The following is a 23,205-nucleotide window of genomic DNA, read 5'->3' as shown; positions in this document are numbered from 1 at the left end:
AATGCCAAACAGATAGTATGAGAAGTGTACTTTTTAAGAAATTAATTTATTTGAGTTCAGATATTTTTGAAATATAAAAATTGGTTGTATTTTTTAAAGCTATAATTCTTGTAGACATTCTGTGGTTAAAAATTTGTGCTTATTATTAAAAACAGTCATCTATGTTTCGCACTTCAGCTTTGTGAAAAATAAAGTTTCTCTGGGAAGGTGACATTTGGTTTCCTGATTACAGGAGGGAGTTGGTTATCTGGCACAGGGCAGGACCCCCCCGCCCCCACTGGTTCTCACCCCTGATGGCACCTGACACTCCCCAGGGATGGGGTGGGGGTGAAGGAGATCATTCCCATGATGTCCTGAGCTGCTGTGGACAAAGCCCACGGCACCTTGTATAGAACTCACCAGAAGCTTCAAAATTTCCCTCCTCAGTTGTGACAGCCCTAAGTGAGTCCTCCTCTGGCAGCCCTCCGCGTAACAAGGTATTAAGAAGGGGCAGCTGGTGGCAGCTCCGAACTCGGGTGGTCGTCGATCTCAGAGGGTGGGGGAAGCCCAGGAACTCAGAGAAGGGCGAGTACACCTACCAGGGTCTTTCCAGTCGTCTGCCCTGAACCCAGTCTTAAGTATTTCATTTTTCCAGAAGAACTGTTTATACAGCTGAGAGAAAGGATCACATGTGAACCCCCTGATAACTTGTCCCAGAATTACTAAATTACTAACAGAGGGTCTTAAAAACAAATTTTGATTCGCGAAGGAGGTAATTTGAACAAAGTCCCAAAAGAAACCCCCTCAGAGGGCACGGAGACGTTGACGCAGCCAGGTCCTGCGTGGGGCCGCTCTTCGTCTCTTCTCAGAAGGGCACTGGGTCCTCGAGCAAGTGGTTCCTGGGCAGGTGTGGGTTCCTCTAGAAGTCAGGCAGGCCAGGCAGAGGGAAGAGAGATGCGAAGCTCTCCACCTCCTCCCTGAGAGCCCCGACGGCCCTTTGGTGCTTCTCGTCCCCTGCCAGTTTCTCTCTGAACTCCTTCAGGGTGGCCCTGGCCCCAACGTCGTTCTGAATCTGCAGAGTCAGTTCTATCCCTGTGCCGGCAAGAGACAAAACGAGTCCTCTGTGGGCCGGGAGAGAGCCACGATTTTGCCCCCATGTATGTACCCCTCCAGAATCTCCTCGTGTCTGTCCCCAGAGCCCAACTACCATCAGCTAGAGCTTTGGCCAAAAGAAATGTAACAGGGGAGAGGTACGGAACGAAAGAGCAGTGAGGATTCTTACCTGGACAGGTGTTCTTATCACAGGCAATAGAACAGGCTTCTAGAACTGTGCCGTGCTGCGGCTCAGCGGGCCCCAGAGACACACCCGAGGCTCGGCTGTCAGGGTGCGCCCAGTGGCGGGGGCATGACAGCCGCAGGTGTTAAGGGGGACCTCGGAAGTGATTCCTGTGCCCCCTTCCTTGGGCAGGACGAGTTTACCGACCTCTCACAGACTAGATGGTTTGCTAAGGTGACTTTTGCTCTGCCTTGTCCCCCCGCACTGCGCCTGGACATGGAAAGTCCTTCAGCGGCTGGGTCTCAAATGCTTGCTCCCAATCAGAAACTCCATGCACAGTTCAGAGTGGCCGACTTCCAAACCTTATCCTTACCTCTGTGAATAAACTGGGCTACTTTCTGGAACTCTTTTTCCAAAAGTCCTCGGGATGTCAGGGCTGGAGTCCCCAGACGCAGTCCGCTGGGCCGCAGTGCGCTTTTGTCACCTTCGAGAAAAACAGGCTCTGTCCCTCGGCCACCCCCAACTCACCACTGACCGCTGTGCATTTAAGACTCTTGGCCAAAAGAAGTGGACTTGGATGGTGGCTCTTTCTAGGAAGCAGAGTGCTGCTGACTGAAATGCCAGAGGCAGGAACAAAGGCCCAGGGAGACAGCAGCCCCTCTGGGCCACTGTATTGAAACAGGAAGGGGGTTGCTCCTCCACAAAGCGAGGCTAGCATCTGTGTTAGATGCATCACCCACATTCTTACAACCCCGAGAGAGCCAGCCTGTTCCAGAGGCCCCTGCTTCCCTTATCCAAATGCCCATGGCACCTGCGAGCAGCCTGCCTCAGTCCCTCCGTCTCTGCCCCTGGCAGGGTTCGGGCTGTGTCGGAAGGAGCAGGCCGGGAGAGAGCCACGATTTTGCTCCCATGTATGTACCTCTCCAGAATCCCTTTATGTCTGTCCCCAGAGCCCAGCTACCATCAGCTAGAACTTTGGCTGAAAGGATTCTTACCTGGACAGGTGTTCTTATTACAGGCAATAGAACAGGCTTCTAGAACCTTCTCAGCCCTTCCCCCGTCCGTGCCTTTGGAACGGAGATCCACGAGGATCAAATGGTTGTCAGAACCACCTGGAAAACCAAATTGGACATGTAGGAATAGAGAAACTTGATTCCATGCCAAGTGACGGAGTCCTCTCTTCCTAAGAAACGAGGGTAACAGGACGCCTGGGTGGCTCAGTCAGTTAAATGTCTGCCTTCGGCTCAGGTCATGGTCCCAGGGTCCTGGGATCGAGCCCCGCATCAGGCATCGGGCTCCCTGCTCCGCCGGGAAGCCTGCTTCTCCCTCTCCCACTCCCCCTGCTTGTGTTCCCTCTCTCGCTGTGTCTCTATCAAATAAAATATTTTTTTTTAATTAATAAATAAAAATAAAAGAAGAGCAATAATTGACAAGGCTGTTGTGACGTTTCAGTGCAGCACTCCGCCCGCACCATGCACAAAGCAGGTGATCACAAATGCTGACTTACGGTCACCATTCTCTGCTTCCGCCACCTGCGCTGTGCCCTCAGGTGCGGGCAGGCCTGGGAGCTCAGGGAGGTGGAGGCTTCTCTCCTGAGACTCCCGTGAGGCCTCGGGCAGCGCGGGGCTGCCATGTGCTGTCTGCACCCAGAGGGAGTCTGGTCTAACTCCTCCCGATGCCAAGTGCGGTTCCCACGCCAGCATCACGTGGGGGCCGGCTGGAATGCAGACCCCAACCCAGACCTGCCAAGTCAGACCTGCACTTTAACAGGGTGCCTGGGGGACTGTGTGCACATCCAAGTTTGACGAGTGACCCGAGGGACCTTGAAGGTCACCGTCCCCACGGAGGTTTCCAGGGCGTTCTTACTGACAGATGCGCAGGACGAAGGAGAAAGGAAAGAAAGGAAGTGGAGGGAACCAGAGAAAAGTGCTCCCCAGGACTGCAGAGGAGCCAGTTTTTGTCCCAGTTCTGCTGCTCATCAAGTTTGGTGGGGAGCCCACTCCTCAGACAGGGGCCTGAAGTCCCTGAAAAGGGCGGCGGGCAGGGAGTGGGCACCGAGTCTGTGGGATACCAGGACGTCCCTCCCTAGACCACCCCACTGGCAGCATAGACAGCAGCCTTGCGAGCAGAAGAACGACGCTGTCCTTCAAGATCACAGTCTGCCAGAAAGCTGCCGTCCTAACTGCGTGAGCCCGCAGGGACGCAAGCGGACGGCAGCCCTGAGCGGGCCCTCACCTGAAAAGCCCACCCCGCGGGAGCTTACTCAGCACCATCTGTTGTATTTCTTTTTTAAAGATTTATTTATTTGAGAGAGCGAGAATGAGAGAGAGAGAGAGAGAGTACATGAGTGGGGGAGGGTCAGAGGGAGAAGCAGGCTCCTCGCTGAGCAGGGAGCCCGATGTGGGACTCGAACCCAGGACTCCAGGATCATGACCTGAGCCGAAGGCAGTCGCTTAACCAACTGAGCCACCCAGGCGCCCCTTTTTTTTTTTTTTTAAAGATTTTATTTATTTATTTGAGACAGAGAGAATGAGATACAGAGAGCATGAGAGGGAGGAGGGTCAGAGGGAGAGCAGACTCCCTGCCGAGCAGGGAGCCCGATGCGGGACTCGATCCTGGGACTCTGGGATCATGACCTGAGCCGAAGGCAGTCGCTTAACCAATTGAGCCACCCAGGCGCCCCAGCACCATCTGTTGTATTAAAGCACACGTGGACACGGTGCACTCCCCGGGCCTTGGGCACGCCTTCCACAAAGCTCCTGAGGACCTGTGGTCTCCCGCGCCAGTGACAGACTCAGCCCACGGCTGCAGCCGCAGGGCCTCAATGCCACCCCGAGGAGCAGGGGCACCTCCCCGGGCATTCGGTTGGTACCTGTCACCACTTTGTAGCCCAGCTCCATCAGGGTCTCAGCCAGAACCCGGCAGTTGGCCACCACCTGGCGCTGGTAAAGTCTGAATTCCGGAGTCATCGCTTGCTTCAGGGCCACAGCGACCCCTGGCGGGAGGAGAGAAAGGGTCAGGAAGGCAGGACGGGACCAGCCGGCCGACCAGGAGTCACAGAACACCCCTTGTTTCCACGCGGGCCTCCCTGCTTTTCACTGCCACCCGAGAGAGGGTGGATTATATTCCTCGCCCCAAATGAGATCTATTTTTAATCCTACAATTACCTGGCTGACCCTACAGGCCTCTACTTTTTTTTTTTTTTTTTTTAAAGATTTTATTTATTTATTTGACAGAGACACAGCGAGAGAGGGAACACAAGCAGGGGGAGTGGGAGAGGGAGAAGCAGGCTCCCCACAGAGCAGGGAGCCCGATGCGGGACTCGATCCCAGGACCCTGGGATCATGACCTGAGCTGAAGGCAGTCGCTTAACCAACTGAGCCACCCAGGCGCCCCAGGCCTCTACTTTTTGAGGAGCATGGGAGTTTCGTGCTAACACGGTTATCACAGGGAAGCTGTTCTCCCGCAAGATGGATTTTACGGTCCTTTTTAGGCTCAGTGTGTGGACACGAGCACTCAGCTGCCCCCAAACGCTTCCGCTCTGGTGCCAAATTGTGCAAATCTCTCCGACCAGAGGCCAGGAGAGAGAGGCGCAGGCCTGTTTGACCTGCGCGTCCAGACTCCTCCGGTCCCTCGTTCAATCCCAAGGGCCGCTGAAGGGGGCACAGGAAGTAAAGGAGAAAGCAAAGTAGGCATTGCCTACGTGCGCGCACCAAAGCCACTCGTCGGTGTTGGTGGAAATGACTGGAAAAGGCCCAGGGTGGCTGGAGAGCGAGTGATGCCATCACCCAGGGCTTGAAGGAACCGCAGACCCGGAGTCTGGAGGTGTAGAGGGGACTGGGAAAAGACCCCGCGGAAACCCGCCCCCTTCCTCCCCTCCTTAGAAACACCAGCGTGTCTCTGAATGGAGGCCGTGTGCCTTTGTCCTGGGCTCCTCTACCAAACCGCTTTGTTCCACGGAAGACTCTGGAACAACTCTGAGGTCATCACATCTCCTAAGCCATTTGTACAGAGAAGGAGTAAGTCACTGGCAGCCTGCTGGATGTTCTCAGCGGTGCGAGGGGCAGGATGTCAGGACGAGGTGACTTGTCTCCTCAGGGATTGGATGCTAACCGCTCACCCCCTCTGCTGTGCCGCCTCCTAATTGTTGAATTCCTTCCCTGAAGCGGAGTGGTCATCACTCTCCGCTGTCCCTGCCTGACACCAGTTACCAGTTTCCCTCTTCTTCCTGGTTGGCACCTCCCGGACAGAGATCTCGCTTTGGTTTCGCCCCAGCGTGCAGGTCCTGCCACCCATTTGGTGGACAGGTAAGCTGGGCATTAGGCGCCACCGAGGAGCGAAGGGGCCGCCATGGATGAGGGAGCCCCCCCCCCCAAGCGCCACCCGAGGCCTCGGGGTTGGCTCTGGTGACGTTTTACCAGCAATGGCGTGGTTGTGGGGACCGCCCTGCAGGCCTGGGAACACGGCCGAGTTGATAAGCGACTCCAGGTTGTACAGAGTCTCTTTGCCCGTCTTGGGATCCACGCTGCGCACTCCTGGATGAAGGAAAACAGAATGGGAACATCAGCCAGGCTGTCCCCTCTGTTTTCTCCCCACCCGGACTCCAACCCAGACTGGCTCCGGGGCGCTAAGCACAAGCCTGGCCTCTGGTCCTGGGGGAGGAGACCTGGTCCATCACACTGCAGGGGCTAGGGGCCCCTTGAAATCAAAGGATAATAATTTCCCTCCACTGAGACTGTAACAAAGACTATGCCTTGGGCATATTTCCTCAAAGACCTGTCCAAGACAGCAGTCTTCCAAGACGGTTACTTTGAAGGAGAGAAGACTCATTTGTATAATGACATATATTAATTATATAATAAGGCTCTAATGAGGACTAAGATTCCTTTTTGGAAGAAAGGTTAACAATCCGTTGTAGTAACTAAGGTCTCTGCAGAGCTTCTTGTGAGCGAGGAATTGCTCGAGGCACTTTACATGAATGAATGAATGCTCCAAACACTAGTCTGAAGGGACGGCTGCTATTATAACGATTCCCGCTCCGGAGGCATGGAAATGAGGCACAGAGAGGCTGCACAACTAGCCGAGGATCACACAGCGTGGACGTGGCCGATGCAGAAGTCGCTCAGGCTAGCCACACAGCAGCACTCCGTGGGAAGAAACAAACATTTCCCAGGCAGGTGGCAATGGCTACCTGCCTCAGAACTGTCCATACAACTGAAGAAGGTCCTCAGGGACAACAGGGCACTGAGAAGGCTCGTGGGCATGTGGGTGTGGCCAGCCCTGGCCAGGGGGCCTGACAAGGAGACTGCAGGGGAGAGAGACCCAGTTGCCAAGAGGGCCGGTTTCTCTGCGGGTGGGCGTGCATCTGGTCTCACCACGGGCTGAATGATCTGATCACGAATCTGGCTTTCCCAGGTGTGGGGATCCCAAAATAAAGGGAGTGCTCGGACGTGTGGGTTGCAGGCATTCAACAGAGAATCCTCACTAAAAGGACTACACTGGTAACTATGGTTTATACATCAGTGTCTTACGCTTTGATTACTGTGAGTCATCCTCTTCGAGAGGCATGCTGGACCAGAGTAAGTTCACCAAAGCAAGGCTGCACCGTGAGGCCTCTGGCAGCCCCTGGCCAGCCACGCACCTCCATTCAGCTCTTGTAGGGAGGACTAGTTGTCCCACAGCGCAATACCCTTCCTCCTTTCCCAAGACCCGGACACCCAAGGAGTGAGGCAAGAGCTGTGCTCAGAGCTTCTTTCCAGATCTCTTCAGCAGCCCGCCATTGCCCCCTCCTAAGTAGCTCTTGCAGGGACACATCAAGGGACCTGGGTTTTCCCAGCTCCCCAAACGGAACATGAACCCCAGAGGAGAAAGGCCAACGCCAGCACCCCGCCGGTACCCCACACCTGGAAAGCGCACCTCTCCTGTAGAAGATCATGCCGGCTCGGCAGCCTCTCAGGGTTTTGTGGGTGGTGGTGGACACCACGTGGCAATGCTCAAAGGGGGAGGGCACCACGCCAGCCGCCACCAGCCCGCTGATGTGCGCCATGTCGGCCATGAGATACGCCCCGTTGTCGTCCGCGATCTTCCTCAGTCGAGCGTAGTCCAGGTTTCGGGAGTAGCAGCTGGTTCCTGAGATGGCAGAGGTGACAGAGTCGAGTCAGAGACACCCACGGCCAGCTGAGAGTCGCCGGAAGTGCGAACCTGCAAAGCGGCCCCCGGGCAGGCACAGTCGACAGCTTGGAAATTTCTCCCTGCAACATCCCCGAGAACGGCAATGACAACTACCCCCCCCCCCCCCAAAAAACATCTTGGTGCCAGAGGCAACCACTCTGAGCTGCCTCTTCAGGTCAGGTGCCTCTTCACGGTGGTTGGGATGGCCTCTAACTATTATCACCTCCACCAATTAGTCAGGGGTTAACGTTTCTAGATGCTTCTCTGAGAACAGCCTCAGCTCTCACTCCGCTTTGTACTAACGGCGGCAAACAGTTATTTGTCCTGAAAGAAAAGACTACACTGAGACCCCAGAAGGCCAGCCTTTCGAGGCAGAGACTAGCAGTGAGCTAGGGAACATGTCCACGTCCTCGTTTTCTAAGAGGCACGGGAGCTGCTAAGAAAGGCGGTTCCTTCACCCCCCGCTCCTCACCTGCGATAATCAGCTTCGGGTGGAAGAGGCGGGCATTTTCCTCCAGTTGGTCATAGTTGATGTAGCCGGTGTCCGGGTTCACCTGTGGGATGTCACGGAGAAGCAGGCTCGGGCGGCGTCCTCCACCACGCCGGGCCTGCCCTCCCGCCCGAACCTGCGCCAGCTCTCGAGGTAAGATGACTTTCTGTACCTGCCCGAAACCTGTTCGCTCCCCTCCACCGCGAATGCAGGAAAGCTGTCCCAGGGCCCGACTGGAGGGCGAGACAGGGCGCCCGTGTATTTGGCCTGCACTAGTGGGGGATAACCAAGCATTGCTCACGGAGGCAGGATGCCCTGAGGGGTCCCCAGAGGAAGAGTCAGCCCCTGCCCCGGGGCTCTCCCAGGAAGGACGAGGACCCAAAAAGCCACCGGGGAACGAAACAGGAACAACAAACGTGCACCACGCAATGCAGTGCTGAGCCGCTGTTACCTTTGGGAAAGAGACAAGCTGCAGCTAACAGCCCTTCTAGTCCAAGTACAAAGAGGCCAGAAAAAGAAAGAAAGACACAAGGATCAGAAGACGCAAAAAGCTGACATTACTCACAGACATCGTGACAGTGTACCCGGAAAAGCCGAGCCTCTGGCGGCAAGCTATTAGAATTAGTAACTGAGGGGCGCCTGGGTGGCTCAGTCGTTAAGTGTCTGCCTTCGGCTCAGGTCATGATCCCAGGGTCCTGGGATGGAGCCCCGCATCAGGCTCCCTGCTCTGCAGGGAGTCTGCTTCTCTGTCTCCTGTTCCCCCTTGCTCATGATCTCTCTCACTCTCTCTCTCTCTCTCAAATAAAAAAAATAAAATCTTTAAAAAAAAAAAAAAAGGAAAGATAGAAATTGGCTTTTGTGTTCTACGTGCAAAGGCTGAGCATCATCTCATTATGCTCATGTTTCAAAATCCATCTTTAAGGTCAGTGTTGGCCGATGAGGATCCCTGTGGCCAGAAATGCCTGCACTTGCCATGAAAACAAGTGAACTGTCCCTTGCACACAAAAAGCACACACGGTTACTAAGACGGAGCCAAAGGCTAACGAACGGCGAACAGTCAAGGGCACTCAGCAAAGACCACGGAATGCCAAGATGGAAGGAACACTGGATTGACTTTCCTAAAAGATTAAAATCCTGTGTCTGACACTCAGCCAAGCACAAGGATGCCCTGGAACCTTTGCTCGTGGTGAGACCCTTGGACTAATGGGGACCAGCCCACGGGACAATAAACAGCAGGAGGAAGTGGTTTCTGGACGAGAGGGAGAATCACCACGTGCACGGGCTGCCCCATAACCCAGCGTGCAGGTTACTGCCATTGTCCCCATCACCGGCATCCAGTTTACGCATCAGCCACCACCCCCCGCCCCCCCGGGAGCCCACGTGTCGTCCGTGCATTGTTCCGACCCAACTGTTTATAATGACAAGGGTCCCTCACGACTACGTGCCAGTCACACGCCGGGCCCGTGGCTCATATAGGCTGTGGCTTGCTGGCCAGTCTGTGAGGGTCAGCGGGGTGCAGGGGCCGGCTCTTCCAGAACATCATGGGCTGGGGCGCGGGTGTGCGGCGCTGGCCCCAGCCTCCCACCTGCAGGGGCTGCCTCCAGACGGCGGGGGGGGTTCTGAGCAGGGCCGCCCCCAGTACCCAGGAGACCCATCTCCCTGTGCTTTAGCTGCCCCTGACGTGCCCCGAATGCCTGAGGAGTCCCCAGGGCAGGGAGGTGACAGATGGCCAAAGGGGGGGACATCCTGTAGCACCTCAGGAACAGGACCACCTATTCCTACAGGTACAGCCAAACACTGAGGCTTTCTGAGGAAAAGGCCTGCAGAGCCCCAGAGAGAGACCCCCTCTTACCTTATAGGGCATAGATTCAAAAAAGATGGATGTGGCAGAGATTTTCTTCTTGTCTGTCATGAACCCGTGGGTCAGGTGGCCGCCATCGGGCAGGTCCAGGCCCATGATGCGCCCGTGGGGCTCCACCAGGGCGGTATACACCGCGAAGTTGGCGGGGGAGCCTGGAACGCGAGGCCAGGGGAAGGTCCCATGAGGCCCCGAGCAGGACCCCAGAGCTTGGCCACTAGGCTATCAAGCAGGAGTGGACAGAACGGGCCTGGCCACCGCTGTGCAGCTCCCCCAGCTCCCTGGAGGTTCCCCTGCAGCAAACCCCGAGAATAAGGGACAGGAGTGTTCAGGAGGGGGGAGTCAGGAGGGAGTCAAGGTTGATGGACAGAGATGCACAGACCCAGGAGGGGCTTAGCCTATTTTTCACTTCGGTTTACAGGCAGTCCTTCTTGGGACTGCCTTCGTTTAACGCCAGCAGGCAGGGGGCAGCCCAGGCCCGTCTGGATGTGGCAGTTACCTGAGTAGGGCTGGACATTGACCCCCCAGCACTCGGGGTCCAGACCATAGACCTGCAGCGCTCGCTTCTGACAGAGGATCTCCAGCTCGTCGATGAACTCGGTCCCGCCATAATACCTGCGGGAGAAAGCCGACTTAGGCCCCCTCTGGCCCCGAACCTCTGTGCTTCGTACAGAGGCCAAAGAAGCTTCGGGCTGGGACAGAAGAAAAAAAAGTGTTGGAGCAGTGAGAACGAGTCCCCCGAGCCCCACGCCACTCATCTTCCATCCGTGCCAAGTCAGCCGCGAGACTGAGCGAGTACCTCCGCGTCTACAGGAAATTCTGACAGGCTGTGCGGATGAACCTTGAGGACCTTGTCAATATGCTGAGTGACATCAGCCAGTTACAGCCGTGTGTTGTGTGTTCCCCCTTATATCAGGTTCCAAGAGCAGTCAAAGTCCTAGAGCCAGAATGGGGAATGGGGGTTCCTCAGGGCTGGTGGGCATGGAGAGCTGGAAAGTTCTTCTGTTTTTTGTTTTTATAGTTCTAATAAAATTTTACTTGTTTAATAATTACATATGAAAATTTGTTTTTTATCTGTATATTAATAATCGTATTAACTCAATTCAGTAGACATTTTTATTTTTATTTATTTTTATTTATTTTATATATATATTTTTAAGATTTTATGTATTTGAGAGAGAAAGCATGTACGGAGGGAGAGTGAGAGGGAGAAGCAGACTCCCCGCTGAGCAGAGAGCCCGATGCGGGGCTCGATCCCAGGACTCCAGGATCATGACCTGAGCCAAAGGCAGACGCCCAGTGACTGAGCCACCCAGGCGCCCCAAACCTTCAAAATTTTAAATTAAATATATATACTCTTTTTGGGACGCCTGGGTGGCTCAGTCGGTTGAGTGCCCGACTCTTGACTGCGGCTCAGGTCATGGGATCTTGGGGTCGTGGGATTGAGCCCCACATTGGGCTCCCTGGTCAGCAGGGAGTCTGCTTCTCCCTCTCCCTGTGCCCCTCCCCGCCACCCCGTGCTCGCTCACACTGGCTCACTCTCTCTCAAAATAAATAATATATATATTCTTTTTATCCTAGTAAAGAACACATAGTACAGAATTGACATCTTAACCTTTTTTAAGCATATAGTTTAGTGGTATTAAGTACTTCACACTGCTGAGTAGATTCTCATTGTCGTGCAGCAGACCTCTGGAACTTTCTCATCCTGCAAAACTGAAACTCTACACCCATATGCGGGAGCAGCTCCCCACAGCTGCTAGCAGCCGTCATTCTCCTTTCGCTCTGATCCTGACAATTCCAGATAGCCCACAGTGGCATGCCACGTATGCACATTTTGGAGACTGGGTTATTGCACGTAGCACAACGTCCTCACGGTTCATCTTCGATATAGCGTGTGATGGGAATTCTTTTTTCTTCTCTTTTTTTTTTTTTTAAAGATTTTATTTATTTATTCATGAGAGACAGAGAGAGAGACAGAGGCAGAGGGAGAAGCAGGCTCCCAAGGAGCAGGGAGCCCGATGCGGGACTCGATCCCAGGACCCTGAGATCGTGACCTGAGCTGAAGGCAGACGCTTAACCATCTGAGCCACCCAGGTGCCCAATCTGAAAAGGTTTTTTTTTTTTTTTTAAGATTTTATTTATTTATTTGACAGAGAGAGACACAGCAAGAGCAGGAACACAAGCAGGGGGAGCGGGAGAGGGAGAATCAGGCTTCCCGCGGAGCAGGGAGCCCAATGTGGGATTCGATCCCAGGACCCCGGGATCATGACCTGAGCCGGAGGCAGACGCTTAACCGACTGAGCCACCCAGGCGTCCCGGGAATTCTTTTTTAAGGCTAAAGGGCGTTCTATTATGTGGCTCGGCCACATTTTGCTTATCCATTCATCCACCCACCAACACCTGGGTTGCTCCCAGCTCTTGGCTCTTGTGAATAAGGCTGCCGTAAACAAGTCTGGGAACCGGAAGGGGCTTCACTGAGTGATCCGGAAGGGCCCTTCCAGCGTCACATGCTCTGCTTTGTCACCAAAGAAGGGTGTGGTCTCCCCGAGCTTGAAGGAGAGCAGCCCATGACTGAGGAAGAGTGCTAGACCTTCAGGAAGGCCAGTCAGGCTACGGGATGCATGCACGGGACCGTGGTCACGCTCAGCCCGATGCCTAGAACACAGCACTGCGTTTCACCCTCAATTACAAGGCCACCATATTCTCACCGATTGCCGAGAAAGACAGAAGTGTTTTCAATGAAATAATGGCTTGGTGTCAGTCAGGTCCATCCCCAGTTCAGAGATGTTAAAATGTGAAAAAGTGGGAGCTCAGGGTTGATGAAAAGTCAGCAAGTACTTGGTAAATGTCCCCACGGTTCCCCACTGCTGTCCCAAGCCGCACCTGGAAATTCAGCTCGGGGCAAGGGGTTCGGAAGCCCGATTTGGGCCTGGGATCTAAGCCATGTTCTTCCAATAAACTTCACCTACAAGAAAGTGGATCCTCTTCATTCGTATCTATTTTCATTTGGGACAAGACTCACAGAGGAGGAGAAATGCCTACCAGGGATTAATGGGTGCCCTCAAACCACAGCAGTAAATACAGTGGAACTCTTAACCACCTCAGGGGGCCAGGTATCACCTGCTTCACCTCTCTACAAGGACAGGTGTCCCTGTGTCCACTGCGTGGGGACAGAAACCCCCAGGATCCGTCAGAGTCTCTTCTACAAGGTCAACTCAGAAATGTTGGAACCCCTGAGACAGCTTGGGATTTGGAGTATGTGTGGTGTGGTTTTTTTTTTTTTCCAACACCAACAACCAAATCTGGGACACGAGCTGGGTGTCCCAACAATTCCACTCCGTTCTGACATGAAGTGCCCGGAGTTAGCGCAGATGCCCCAGGTTAAGGACTCAGTTTCCCGGGTCTGCCCCCACTTCACACACCAGCCACAAGTCCTGGGCCCCCAGGCTACCTACACCGCTGTCCCGCTTGGCCACAAATTTGGGGGTCCCCACAACCTCCTCTCAGGCTCACTCATTTCACCAGAACAAGTCACAAAACTCAGGAAAAGTGCTTTCTGTATGATTACTGGTCTATTATGAAAGATTCAACTCAAGGACAGCCCAAGGGAAGAGGTGCATAGGGCATTACGGGAGGGCGCGTCACCCTCCCAGCACCTCGACGGGTACAAGCCCCACGGAGTCCAGCCTCCCCTGGAGCCCTGGTGCCTTGGAGGCTTGGGGAGAGGGCCAAAAGCTCTGACCTTCTAATCTCCTATCTGGTCTTTCTGCATCTAGGCGCCCCACCCTCGGTCACCTCACATAAACTCAAGCCTGGTCAACAAAGGGTCACTGAGAATAACAAAAGACACGCCTACCACCAGCGAATTCCAAGGGCTTTAGGGGCTCAGTGCCAGGAACCAGCAAGAAAGACCCGATGTTCATTTTTTACGAGACCACAGCGTGGAAACATCCCGCTGTGTGCGACCCTGAGCAGTCACTGAACCTCAGTGAGTCTGGGCTTCCTCATCTGTAACACGTGGAAAACGGCCCTCCTTGCCCTGTAGGGCAGCCCCGAGGATCAAATGAGCTACTGGTTGTGAAAACACCAGGTGAACCCTTGAAGGCGCAGAGAGGAAGGCAGTTATTCAGGGCGGAGAAAGAGTATGCCTTCAACTTGCTTCTCGGCCCTTCTCCAGAGACCTCCGGGGGCATCTCGGGGTGGAGTGGCAGACAGCGGGTCGAGGGGGGAACCCTTCTTTTTCCCTGTCCTTTGGGACACAAATACACAAATCTGCAAAAACCCTAAGTCAAATTCTGTAGTCGTCATCTTTGCTGAAGACTGTAAAAAACCACAAATGAACAGAACTTCTTGTGGTTCGCAGGGTGAGGGAGTTGACCAAATCCAACATTTCTAATGCAGCCACGGTGGAGTCAGTAGTTGCTTCCGGATCATTCTAGACACCGACTCCATTACTCACAGAGCAACAACCTTCCACGGCGTCCCTCAGAGCGCTGACCTTTTTCTAGAAGCTCGACAACGGCCCAGCAGCTCCAGACTCCTTAGGGACTGGCCTGTTATTCTGGAAAGCCCCCAAAGGGACTGCTAAAGACCATGAGGACAGCTGCTCTAAGAACATCAGCGCTGCCACATGCTGGGAATCGCAAACGAGTTACGGACGGGATAGGGGCGGAAGAGAAATCCCCAGGTCGTGTAGACCCTAGACGGACTCGGCAGTTCCCATCCCTAGGTCAGAAGCAGGCCTTTGATGGCACTCACATACCTCTGGCCTGGGTACCCCTCGGAGTACTTGTTATTTAAGCAAGAGCCCAGGGCCTCCAAAACTGCTCGGCTGGCGAAATTCTCTGACGCGATCAGCTCCAGCCCGACCCTCTGCCGGTTACTCTCCTTCTTGATGATGTTGTAAACCTGATGAGAAGAGAAGGGATGGTGACCGGTGAACATCTGGCCGATTTAGGTTGGCGTTTTGCTCGGATCAAAGCCATAATCTATGAAAGAGATGAGACGCTAGGAGAGAGTCCTATTTTGCCCGCAGAAGCTGACCATAACCCAAATAACCCCACAAAGACTCCCATAGCATGAAGAGAATAGCCGAAATCTTCCTCAGATTTTAGCATTTAGGGAGGAATTCATAGAAGACAATGAATTAAGGGAAACAAAAGGACTGAAGAGAAAATGATCTTTCAAATAAGCATCCCACCTAATTTTTAATTTTGCACCATCTTGTTATTTTCATCACTATGTTTCACCAAGTTTCTCCCTCCTGGACTTTATTCCTTGCTCTTTGTCCTTAAAATAAAAGTTGCTTTGGTAAACCCACAGAGGCAGAAAGTAGGCCAGTGGTGGCCACGGGCTGGGGAGTTTGCGGGGGCGGGGGGGGTACGGGGATGACTGCTCATGGGTTTGAAGTTTCTCTTTGGGGGAGATAAAAATGTTCTAGAATTGATTGTGGGGGGCACCTGGGTGGCTCAGTTGGTTAAGTGTCTGCCTTCAGCTCAGGTCATGATCCCAGGGTCCTGGGATGGAGCCCCGCATCGGGCTCCCTGCTCAGCGGGGAGTCTGCTTCTCCCTTTCCTCCCTACTCATGCTCTCTCTCTCTCAAATAAATAAATAAATAAATAAAATTGATTGTGAACATACTAAAACCACTGACGTATGCACTTTAAGTGGGTAACTTATATGGTAAGTGAATGATCTCTCACGTATAAAGCTGTTATAAAAACACATAAATAAAAGATGCTTCTCGGTGTCTAGATATCTGAACATGAAGAAAAAGGTCAGATCTCAATGGCCCGCCAGTGCCCCTTTCCTCCAGAGCAGGCAGAACAGTGCTCTGCACTCTGTGGAAACCCAGAAATATCCCTATTTCCCTCCCCACAGTGGGCTTTTGTTTTTCTTTATTTTAGAGAGTGAGTGTGAGTGAGCAGGGGGAGGAGCAGAGGGAGAGGGAGAGAGAATCTGAAGCAGGCTTCACGCTCAGTGCCAAACCCTGACTCAGGGCTCGATCCCAAGACCCTGAGATCATGAGCTGAGCTGAAACCAAGAGTCGGATGCTTAACCGAGCCAGCCAGGTGCCTTCCACGGAGGACTTTTAGCCACTTTGTCAGCCACCACCTCTAAATCTGGCCCTCTTCTGCTAACTGCAAGGCTGTCCCGAGGAAGGTTTATTTAGGAATAGACCAGGCGATTTAAACAAGACTCCCCGCGCCTCACCTCGGTGTCACCATCTTTCAGGGGCTGTAGCAGCATTTTATCATGCGACGACCACAGGGCAGCATCCTTGTGAGCCCCGTTGACTTGAGTCATCACTGCACTGGTTTCAATTTGCCTAAAAAATGGAAACACTCCCAGCATTAAATTTAGTTAAAGCTCATGGCAAACTGTTGGTTCTCCCAAGTTGCTGAAGGACGGACGTGTCTTACGGCCCTTCCCTCACAACCGCTGGGTAAACATGACGGTCATCTATTGCAAAACCACCATGTCAGGAACTTCTGGATCCTTCTGGAACTCTGGAGGTCAGCTCGTAATCCTGTTAGTGGAGAGAACTAACTCTCCGCCCTCCCTCTGAGGCTTGCCCCAGCCTAGAGATAGCCCCGTACCCCTCTTCCCTCTACCCTTCCTGGGTAGCTCCCCAACTAAACCAGGTGCCTCGAAGGCAAGAACTCAGTGTTACTTTTTTCTTTTTTTTTAATCCCACACAGAACCCCAGCATGGCCAGATATATTTGCCAAATTGAACAAACCAACTGCTGACTTCACTGTTATTCTTCCCATTTTTCAAGTAATGAAAATGAGGCTCAGAACAGAAAAAGTATCTCAGCCCAGGGCTGAACGGCAGGTTGGCCATGAAGGATGGGCTCAAAACCCCCAAACACACATTCTGAGTGCCCCACAGACGTCCTACTGTAGGAGCTATGAGTTAAGGCATGCGCTCTTTGCTTAAATAGAAACCCTCCGGTCAGATCTGCATGTCTGTCTTTTTCAACAGAAAACCGCACCCTGTTAAAATAGAGCTGAGCGGAAAATGCAAGCTTTGTAACCTAGGCTCCTGCAGAGAATGACAATTTGTGGGCAGTGGAATATCCACCAGTGAGAAAGTTTAAATATTGCCAGGAACCAACCTCCTCTAATCAGTAGTTGGCAGCTTTTCAGGACTTTTCCATCAATTTGCTATGTTTTCATTTCAGGACACTCATTTGCCAGCTATTTATCAGGGACCTTCCCTGTGGCAGCCACAGGGTTGGTACTGGGCACACGGTGGTGACTGAAACAGACGGGAGCCCTGCCCAGCAGCGAGCAAAACAGGTGACTTCATGCAGCTAGATAAAACAAGGGAAGTGGCTAAAGAAAACAGCCCAGTATTCCCAAATTTCAGCGATCCATCCTCCTTAACCTCCGGTAGAGCTAGCAAGAAGAAACTGGGAAATTCCTCACTGAGGCTTTCAAAGCAGCCATGATTCTAACTCAAGCATAGAGGATTAGGAATAAGCCACGTTCTGCAAGCACTTCAGCCTCAATGTAATGCACGCTTCTGCAGCAACAGCAGGCCTACTTTGCCAAGGGCAGGCAGGTGGCCTCGAAGGTGGCTGGCCATGTCCACGTTGCTGTCACAGGTGGAGAGAGCGAGATGGGAAAATGGTTTGGGCACTATGCCCAGAGCTTTTTTCCATGCTGATCCCTGCACTCAAGAAAGGCCAATATAACCCAAGGCTCTCTGCATCAGCCCACACACTTGCCCTCGACAGGTGGTAAACCCACCAAAAAAAAAAAAAAAGCTGGGCGCCTGGGTGGCTCAGTCGGTTAAGCGACTGCCTTCGGCTCAGGTCATGATCCTGGAGTCCCGGGATCGAGTCCCGCATCAGGCTCCCTGCTCGGCGGGGAGTCTGCTTCTCCCTCTGACCCTCCTCCCTCTCATGCTGTCTCTCATTCTCTCTGTCTCAAATAAATAAATAAAATCTTTAAAAAAAAAAAAAAAAAAAAAGCACAAGAGCCAAAACTGGCGCTCTGGTCCTAGAATTTCGAAGACCAAGCTGCTTTTAAATATTGATTACTCAAAAAGGATGTGAAGGTGGCAAGCAGCACAGGGAAGATATTGCTCAAACGCCAAATAACTAAAGTCCGTTTGTAGCCCTCCTCCTCCTCCAAGGCAGTCCAGATCTACAGTCATTGTGGGAAAGGCACTCCCTTGCACTCTGCCTCAGGACAAGGAACAAAGTCCCCACCTGCATCTCCACGCTCACTGGCTTCCCTTCAGAAGACCTGCGGCCTTCTGTCCTGGCTGCAAGCCTTTTCCTTAGGGAAAGATGCTAATTCTGAGTCAGTTACCTCTGAAGCCCCAGGGGAGAGCTGCAGGTGGGACCAGGACCTCCTGCTCTCACGGCCCACCCACGGGGAGGAACTTTCTACCCTGTATCCTATAACTACTAAGGATCAAGCCTTCTTCCCCGACATGGGGTACTTAATCCACTCTTATTAAGCCCATATCCTCCTCCTCCTTTTTTTTTTTTTTTTAATTATTTATTTATTTATTTGACAGAGAAAGACACAGCGAGAAAGGGAACACAAATGGGGAGTGGGAGAGGGAGAAGCAGACTCCCTGCCGAGCAGGGAGCCCGATGCGGGACTCGATCCCAGGACTCCAGGATCATGACCTGAGCCGAAGGCAGTCGCTTAACCAACTGTGCCACCCAGGCACCCTCTTTTTTTTTTTTTAAAGAGTGTATTTATTTATTTCAGGCAGGGCAGTGGCAGAAGCAGGCTCCCGGCAGAGCAGGGAGCCCAATGCAGGACTGAGTCACCCAGGTGCCCCAAACCCATACCCTTCTTTAGTCCAGATGAAGCTTTTTGTTTTAACCATGAAAAAGTTTCTATTCTTTATTCAAACAGAGAGTTCAGGGGCACCTGGGTGGCTCAGTCAGTTAAGCATCTGCCTTAGGCTCAGGGCATGATCCCAGGGTCCTGGGATCGAGCCCCGCATTGGGCTCCCTGCTCAGTGGGAAGCCTGCTTCTCCCTCTCCCTCTCCTCTTCCCTCTGCCTGTTCTCTGTCTCAAATAAATAAATAAAATCTTTAAAAAAAAAAAAAAGCAGAGAGTTCAAGATTCTTTGTCTTGTTTCAATTAAGTCAATTACACCTACTATAGATACAATCTATTGTCTCTACTAAGTCAAATAGATCTATTATATCCCGGGGCAATCTGAATTACAGTAAGACAAAGACCTGGAATATAAATAGCTAAATTATGTGTCAACTTGACCAGATTTACAGATGACCAGGGAGCTGATAAAACAAGAAAGAGGGGGCGTCTGGGTGGCTCAGTCGGTTAAGCGTCTGCCTTCCGCTCAGGTCATGATCCCACCCCGCATCGGGCTCCCTGCTCATCGGGGAGCCTGCTTCTCCCTCTCCCACTCCCTCCTGCTTGTGTTCCCTCTCTCACTGTGTCTCTCTCTGTCAAATAAATAAAATCTTAAAAAAAAAAACAAGAAAGAGATCCTGACACTGTGTACTTTTTTTTTTTTTTTTAAAGATTTTATTTATTTGTTTGACAGAGAGAGACACAGCGAGAGAGGGAACACAAGCAGGGGCAGTGGGAGAGGGAGAAGCAGGCTTCCCGCTGAGCAGGAAGCCCGATGCGGGGCTCGATCCCAAGACCCTGGGATCATGACCTGAGCCGAAGGTAGACGCTTAACGACTGAGCCACCCAGGCGCCCCGACACTGTGTACCTTTTAAGAAGCACAGGGAAGATCATCATTTTTGGCTAATATATTTAGGGAAGACATACTTCACATCTTTTCCTGAGGTCTGGAGTTTGGCTGAAAAATAACATACCTTGAACTTTGTCCTCATTTTTTTTGAACTCTGATAAAATATACATAAGATTTACCATTTTAACCATTTTTAAATTAAAAATCATCTTTATTAAAAAAATTTTTTTTTTGGGCGCCTGGGTGGCTCAGTTGGTTAAGCGACTGCCTTCGGCTCAGGTCATGATCCTGGAGTCCCTGGATCGAGTCCCGCATCAGGCTCCCTGATCAGCGGGGAGTCTGCTTCTCCCTCTGACCCTCCCCCCTCTCATGTGCTTTCTCATTCTCTCTCTCTCAAATAAATAAAATCTTTAAAAAAAAAAAAATTTTTTTTTTTCCTATTTCACCCATCCACCTCCCCTCTGGCAACCACCAGTTTGTCCTGTATTTAAGAGTCTGGTTTTTTTATTTTTTCTTTGCTTGTTCCTTTTGTTTCTTAAATTCCATATATAAGTGAAGCCACTATGGTATTTGTCATTCTCTGCCATTTTGACCATTTTTTAAGTGCAATTCAGTAGCATTAAATACACGCACATTGTTGTGCAACCATCACCACCATCAGTCTCCAGAACGTTCTCATCACCCCAAACCGCAATTCTGGGCCCCCATTAAACACCTCTCCATTCTCTTCTCTCCAAGCTGGTGGTAACAACTACTCTACTTTCCATGAATCGGACTATGTCAGGGGCCTCAGTAAATGAAATCACACAACAGTCGCCCTTTTGTGTTTGGCTTATTTCACACAGCATGAGGTCTTCAAAGTTCATCCATGTTGTAGCACGTGTCCGAATGTCCCTCCCTTTTAAGTCTGGATAATATTCCACTGGATGTAGGCGCCACACAGTACTTTGGTTATCCATTTTTCCATCACTGACATTGGGTTGCTTCCACCTTTTGGCTACTGTCAGTAATGCTGCCATGAACATGAACAAATACCAAGTCCCTGCTTTCAAGCCTTCTGGGTATAGACCCAAAGAGGAATTGCTGGATCATACAGTAATTCTATATTTCGTTCAAAACAAGCTTTTGATATTTAAGAGATCTATACTCTACTGCTACTATTAGCCTACAGTAAATTCACTCATTCCTGCAACAAATATTTATTGAGCAACTCCTATGTCCCAGGCGCTGAGTGAGGAACAAGAATACATGGGTCAAAAGGACAGAGGCCCTGCTTTTGGGACGCCTGGGTGGCTCAGTCGGTTAAGCGTCTGCCTTCGGCTCAGGTCATGATCCCAGGGTTCTGGGATCGAGTCCCGCATCGGGCTCCCTGCTCCGCGGGGAGCCTGCTTCTCCCTCTGCCTCTGTCTCTCTCTCTCTGTCTCTCATGAATAAATAAATAAAATCTTTAAAAAAAAAAAAAAAAGGACAGAGGCCCTGCTTTTATGAGGAGCAGACAAACAAAAAAGTAAGAAATTCACAAGATAATTTCAGGTGGTAGTGATTGCCCTGAGGACAATAAATGGGTGGAGGGCTTCCTTAGGCCAAGCCGTGAAAGATGTCTAAGCTGAGATCTGAAGTGGGAAGGGGCCAAGCTTCTGAGATCTGGGGTAAGAGCAAACACACCTTATCCTCCTAAATCACTCTTCACCTTATCACATTTAGTGCAAAGGCCCTAAAATGGGAAGAAGTTTGACTTAAGGGCCAGAAATCAGGCCCGCATGGCTGAAGCTTGGGGAACAAAGCAGAGGCACAAAAGATGATACTTGGAAGGACCAAGGGTGAGAACAGGGATGGGAGAAGAGATTCTTCACCTTGACCGAACATACTTGACAAGTTTTAAACTGTGTTCTAGAAACCTTGGTCTTAAAGCCATTTCTCAATCCATCTGTGCAACCTGAAACTAACAACTAGAGAAACCCAACTGAGGGAGATCAAGGTTCCCGATGTCAAAAAGCAGGTTGGGGACACCTCCCAAGCTGGACCCCTCCAAACCTCCCATGTCCCAACAGTGTAAGACCACACCCAAGGAAACTGCTAAAGCCAGCCTGCTGGGTTCAAATCCTGGTCTCCACTTCCTAATGTGCAACCCCAGTTACTGACGCCTCTGTTTCTCAGTCCCCTCATATAAAACCCAGAAGTGAAGATAGTTCTGAGCTGGCAGGGAGAGTTAAATGAGCCACCGGCCATACACAGAGCACTCACAACAGTGCCAGGCACAGAGTAAGTACTCAAAAACTACCAGCTACTACTCTTACGAAAGAAACGGAGGGACCTTCGGGCCATATTTGTTACCACTTTGTTACCACTCAGTAATCTGGGCTGAGGACACAGCCCACTGCAGCCATTACTATCATTTTAGTGCCGGATATTTCTGTTGGGGAAATGTCATTCACGTGTGGCATCATCCTCAGCTCAACCCCAGGGAAACAGACCTGGTAAGTGAATTTACTTGCCAAGGTCATCAGCCTCCCCATGGCCCCAAATCCTCCCCGGGCCTTTGCCACACAGGTGGAACCAGCCAGAAGTCTCCTGAGGGAACGACCCTGTTAAATGCCATCTGTGTGTCCCACACACAGATTTTGTGTTCCCTAGTATACAGAGGAGGAAACCGGGGCTCAGAGAGCTAAGTGGTCTAAGGTCCTACAACAAGGAGTCAGAATCTGAACTCCGGTTTACCTTTAATTCCAAAGCCACGTTCCCATGACGCTGCGCTAAATAAAAGCACAAGTTGCCCACCTCCAGCGCATGTTCCCTCCAGTAAGAAATTTAAAATGTGATTCCATAAGAACCTGAACTGGTGTTTCGAGTCCGGCAACTGCCTGACTAAAGGCACATGTTTTGTGCTGGCCTCATGTGATCAAGGGTCACTTAACTTCCAGGACCTCGAAGCACAGGGCACGGGGCCAAGAACCCCACACCCCACAGTGCAACGTTTGTCTCCTAGCGCAGGGGGGTGACAGATTGCAGACAACAGGCGGAGCTCCTCCCCCGCAGGGATCTGCTCGCACTCCGAAAGCAGCGCGACCATATATGCAATGCTTGAGAAGCTTCCGTTTGATTCCGGGCCCTGCCATTTTGCTATCTGCAGGGTCGCGCCTAAATCGGCTCTTCTAGTCGAGCCGCAACTTCCTCGTCTGTAAAATGGGCTACGTGACAGCCCTCCACCTGCAGCACAGGGGATTCTGTAGCCAGGTGAAGGGTGCACTTAAATTGAACATGCTCTGCGAGAAACGTGCTCCGTGGGGAGCGGCTACCTTATCAGCTATAAGCATTCGTATCTGTGTCAAAGGCGGAGCCCACCACCCCTACTGCACCGACCGGTGACCAGGGACCGGGCATCGGGGCTCGCCGCCCTCTCGCCCCTCACCCCGGCCACTAACAAAGCGCCCCTCACCTTTTCCGGCTTCTCAGAGCTGCGGGGGAAGCGCGGCGACAAGGCGCACACCCCGAGAGCGCCGGGGACACCAAGGTCCTGGCACCTGAAGCTGCCCACCGACCGGAACAGGGTCCCGCACACCAGCCCAGCGACCCCGAGGCCTCGCGCTGCCGCCGCGGCCAGAGTCCGAGACCTGCCGACCCGCGCCCGACTGTGTGCCCGCCACGTGATACCTGCCGCGCGAATCCGGAACCCAGAACTCGGCGCTCCGCGGTTCGCGCTCCACTCGGTGCCGGGTGCTCGCTGC

At 52.2% G+C, this 23,205-nt stretch overlaps 1 protein-coding gene across 2 annotated transcripts; it reads right to left on the bottom strand.

Annotated features, from left to right (window-relative positions):
- Positions 1-30: 30 nt before the first annotated feature.
- On the bottom strand, positions 31-23,205 carry SHMT1 (serine hydroxymethyltransferase 1). Of its 2 annotated transcripts, none has more exons than XM_034989722.1 (12): positions 23,132-23,205; positions 15,991-16,105; positions 14,540-14,685; positions 10,274-10,389; positions 9,769-9,929; positions 7,899-7,980; positions 7,172-7,384; positions 5,674-5,790; positions 4,128-4,250; positions 2,251-2,367; positions 1,629-1,739; positions 31-1,071 (listed from the first exon to the last, which is right to left on the bottom strand). In XM_034989722.1, exons 2-12 carry the CDS (start codon positions 16,081-16,083, stop codon positions 899-901), a joined length of 1,452 nt encoding a protein of 483 aa, XP_034845613.1. In that variant the 5' UTR covers positions 16,084-16,105; positions 23,132-23,205; the 3' UTR covers positions 31-898. The 2 variants fall into 2 exon arrangements, with proteins under 2 accessions (XP_034845613.1, XP_034845612.1); XM_034989721.1 differs by having other exon boundaries at positions 22,917-23,178.

This window comes from Mirounga leonina, unplaced genomic scaffold (genome assembly GCF_011800145.1).
Source record: "Mirounga leonina isolate KUSES-001 unplaced genomic scaffold, KU_Mleo_1.0 Mir_488, whole genome shotgun sequence".
NCBI classification, from domain to species: domain Eukaryota; kingdom Metazoa; phylum Chordata; class Mammalia; order Carnivora; family Phocidae; genus Mirounga; species Mirounga leonina.
Note: the sequence above shows the minus strand (reverse complement) of the source record. Positions and strands in the feature narration are given on the sequence as shown.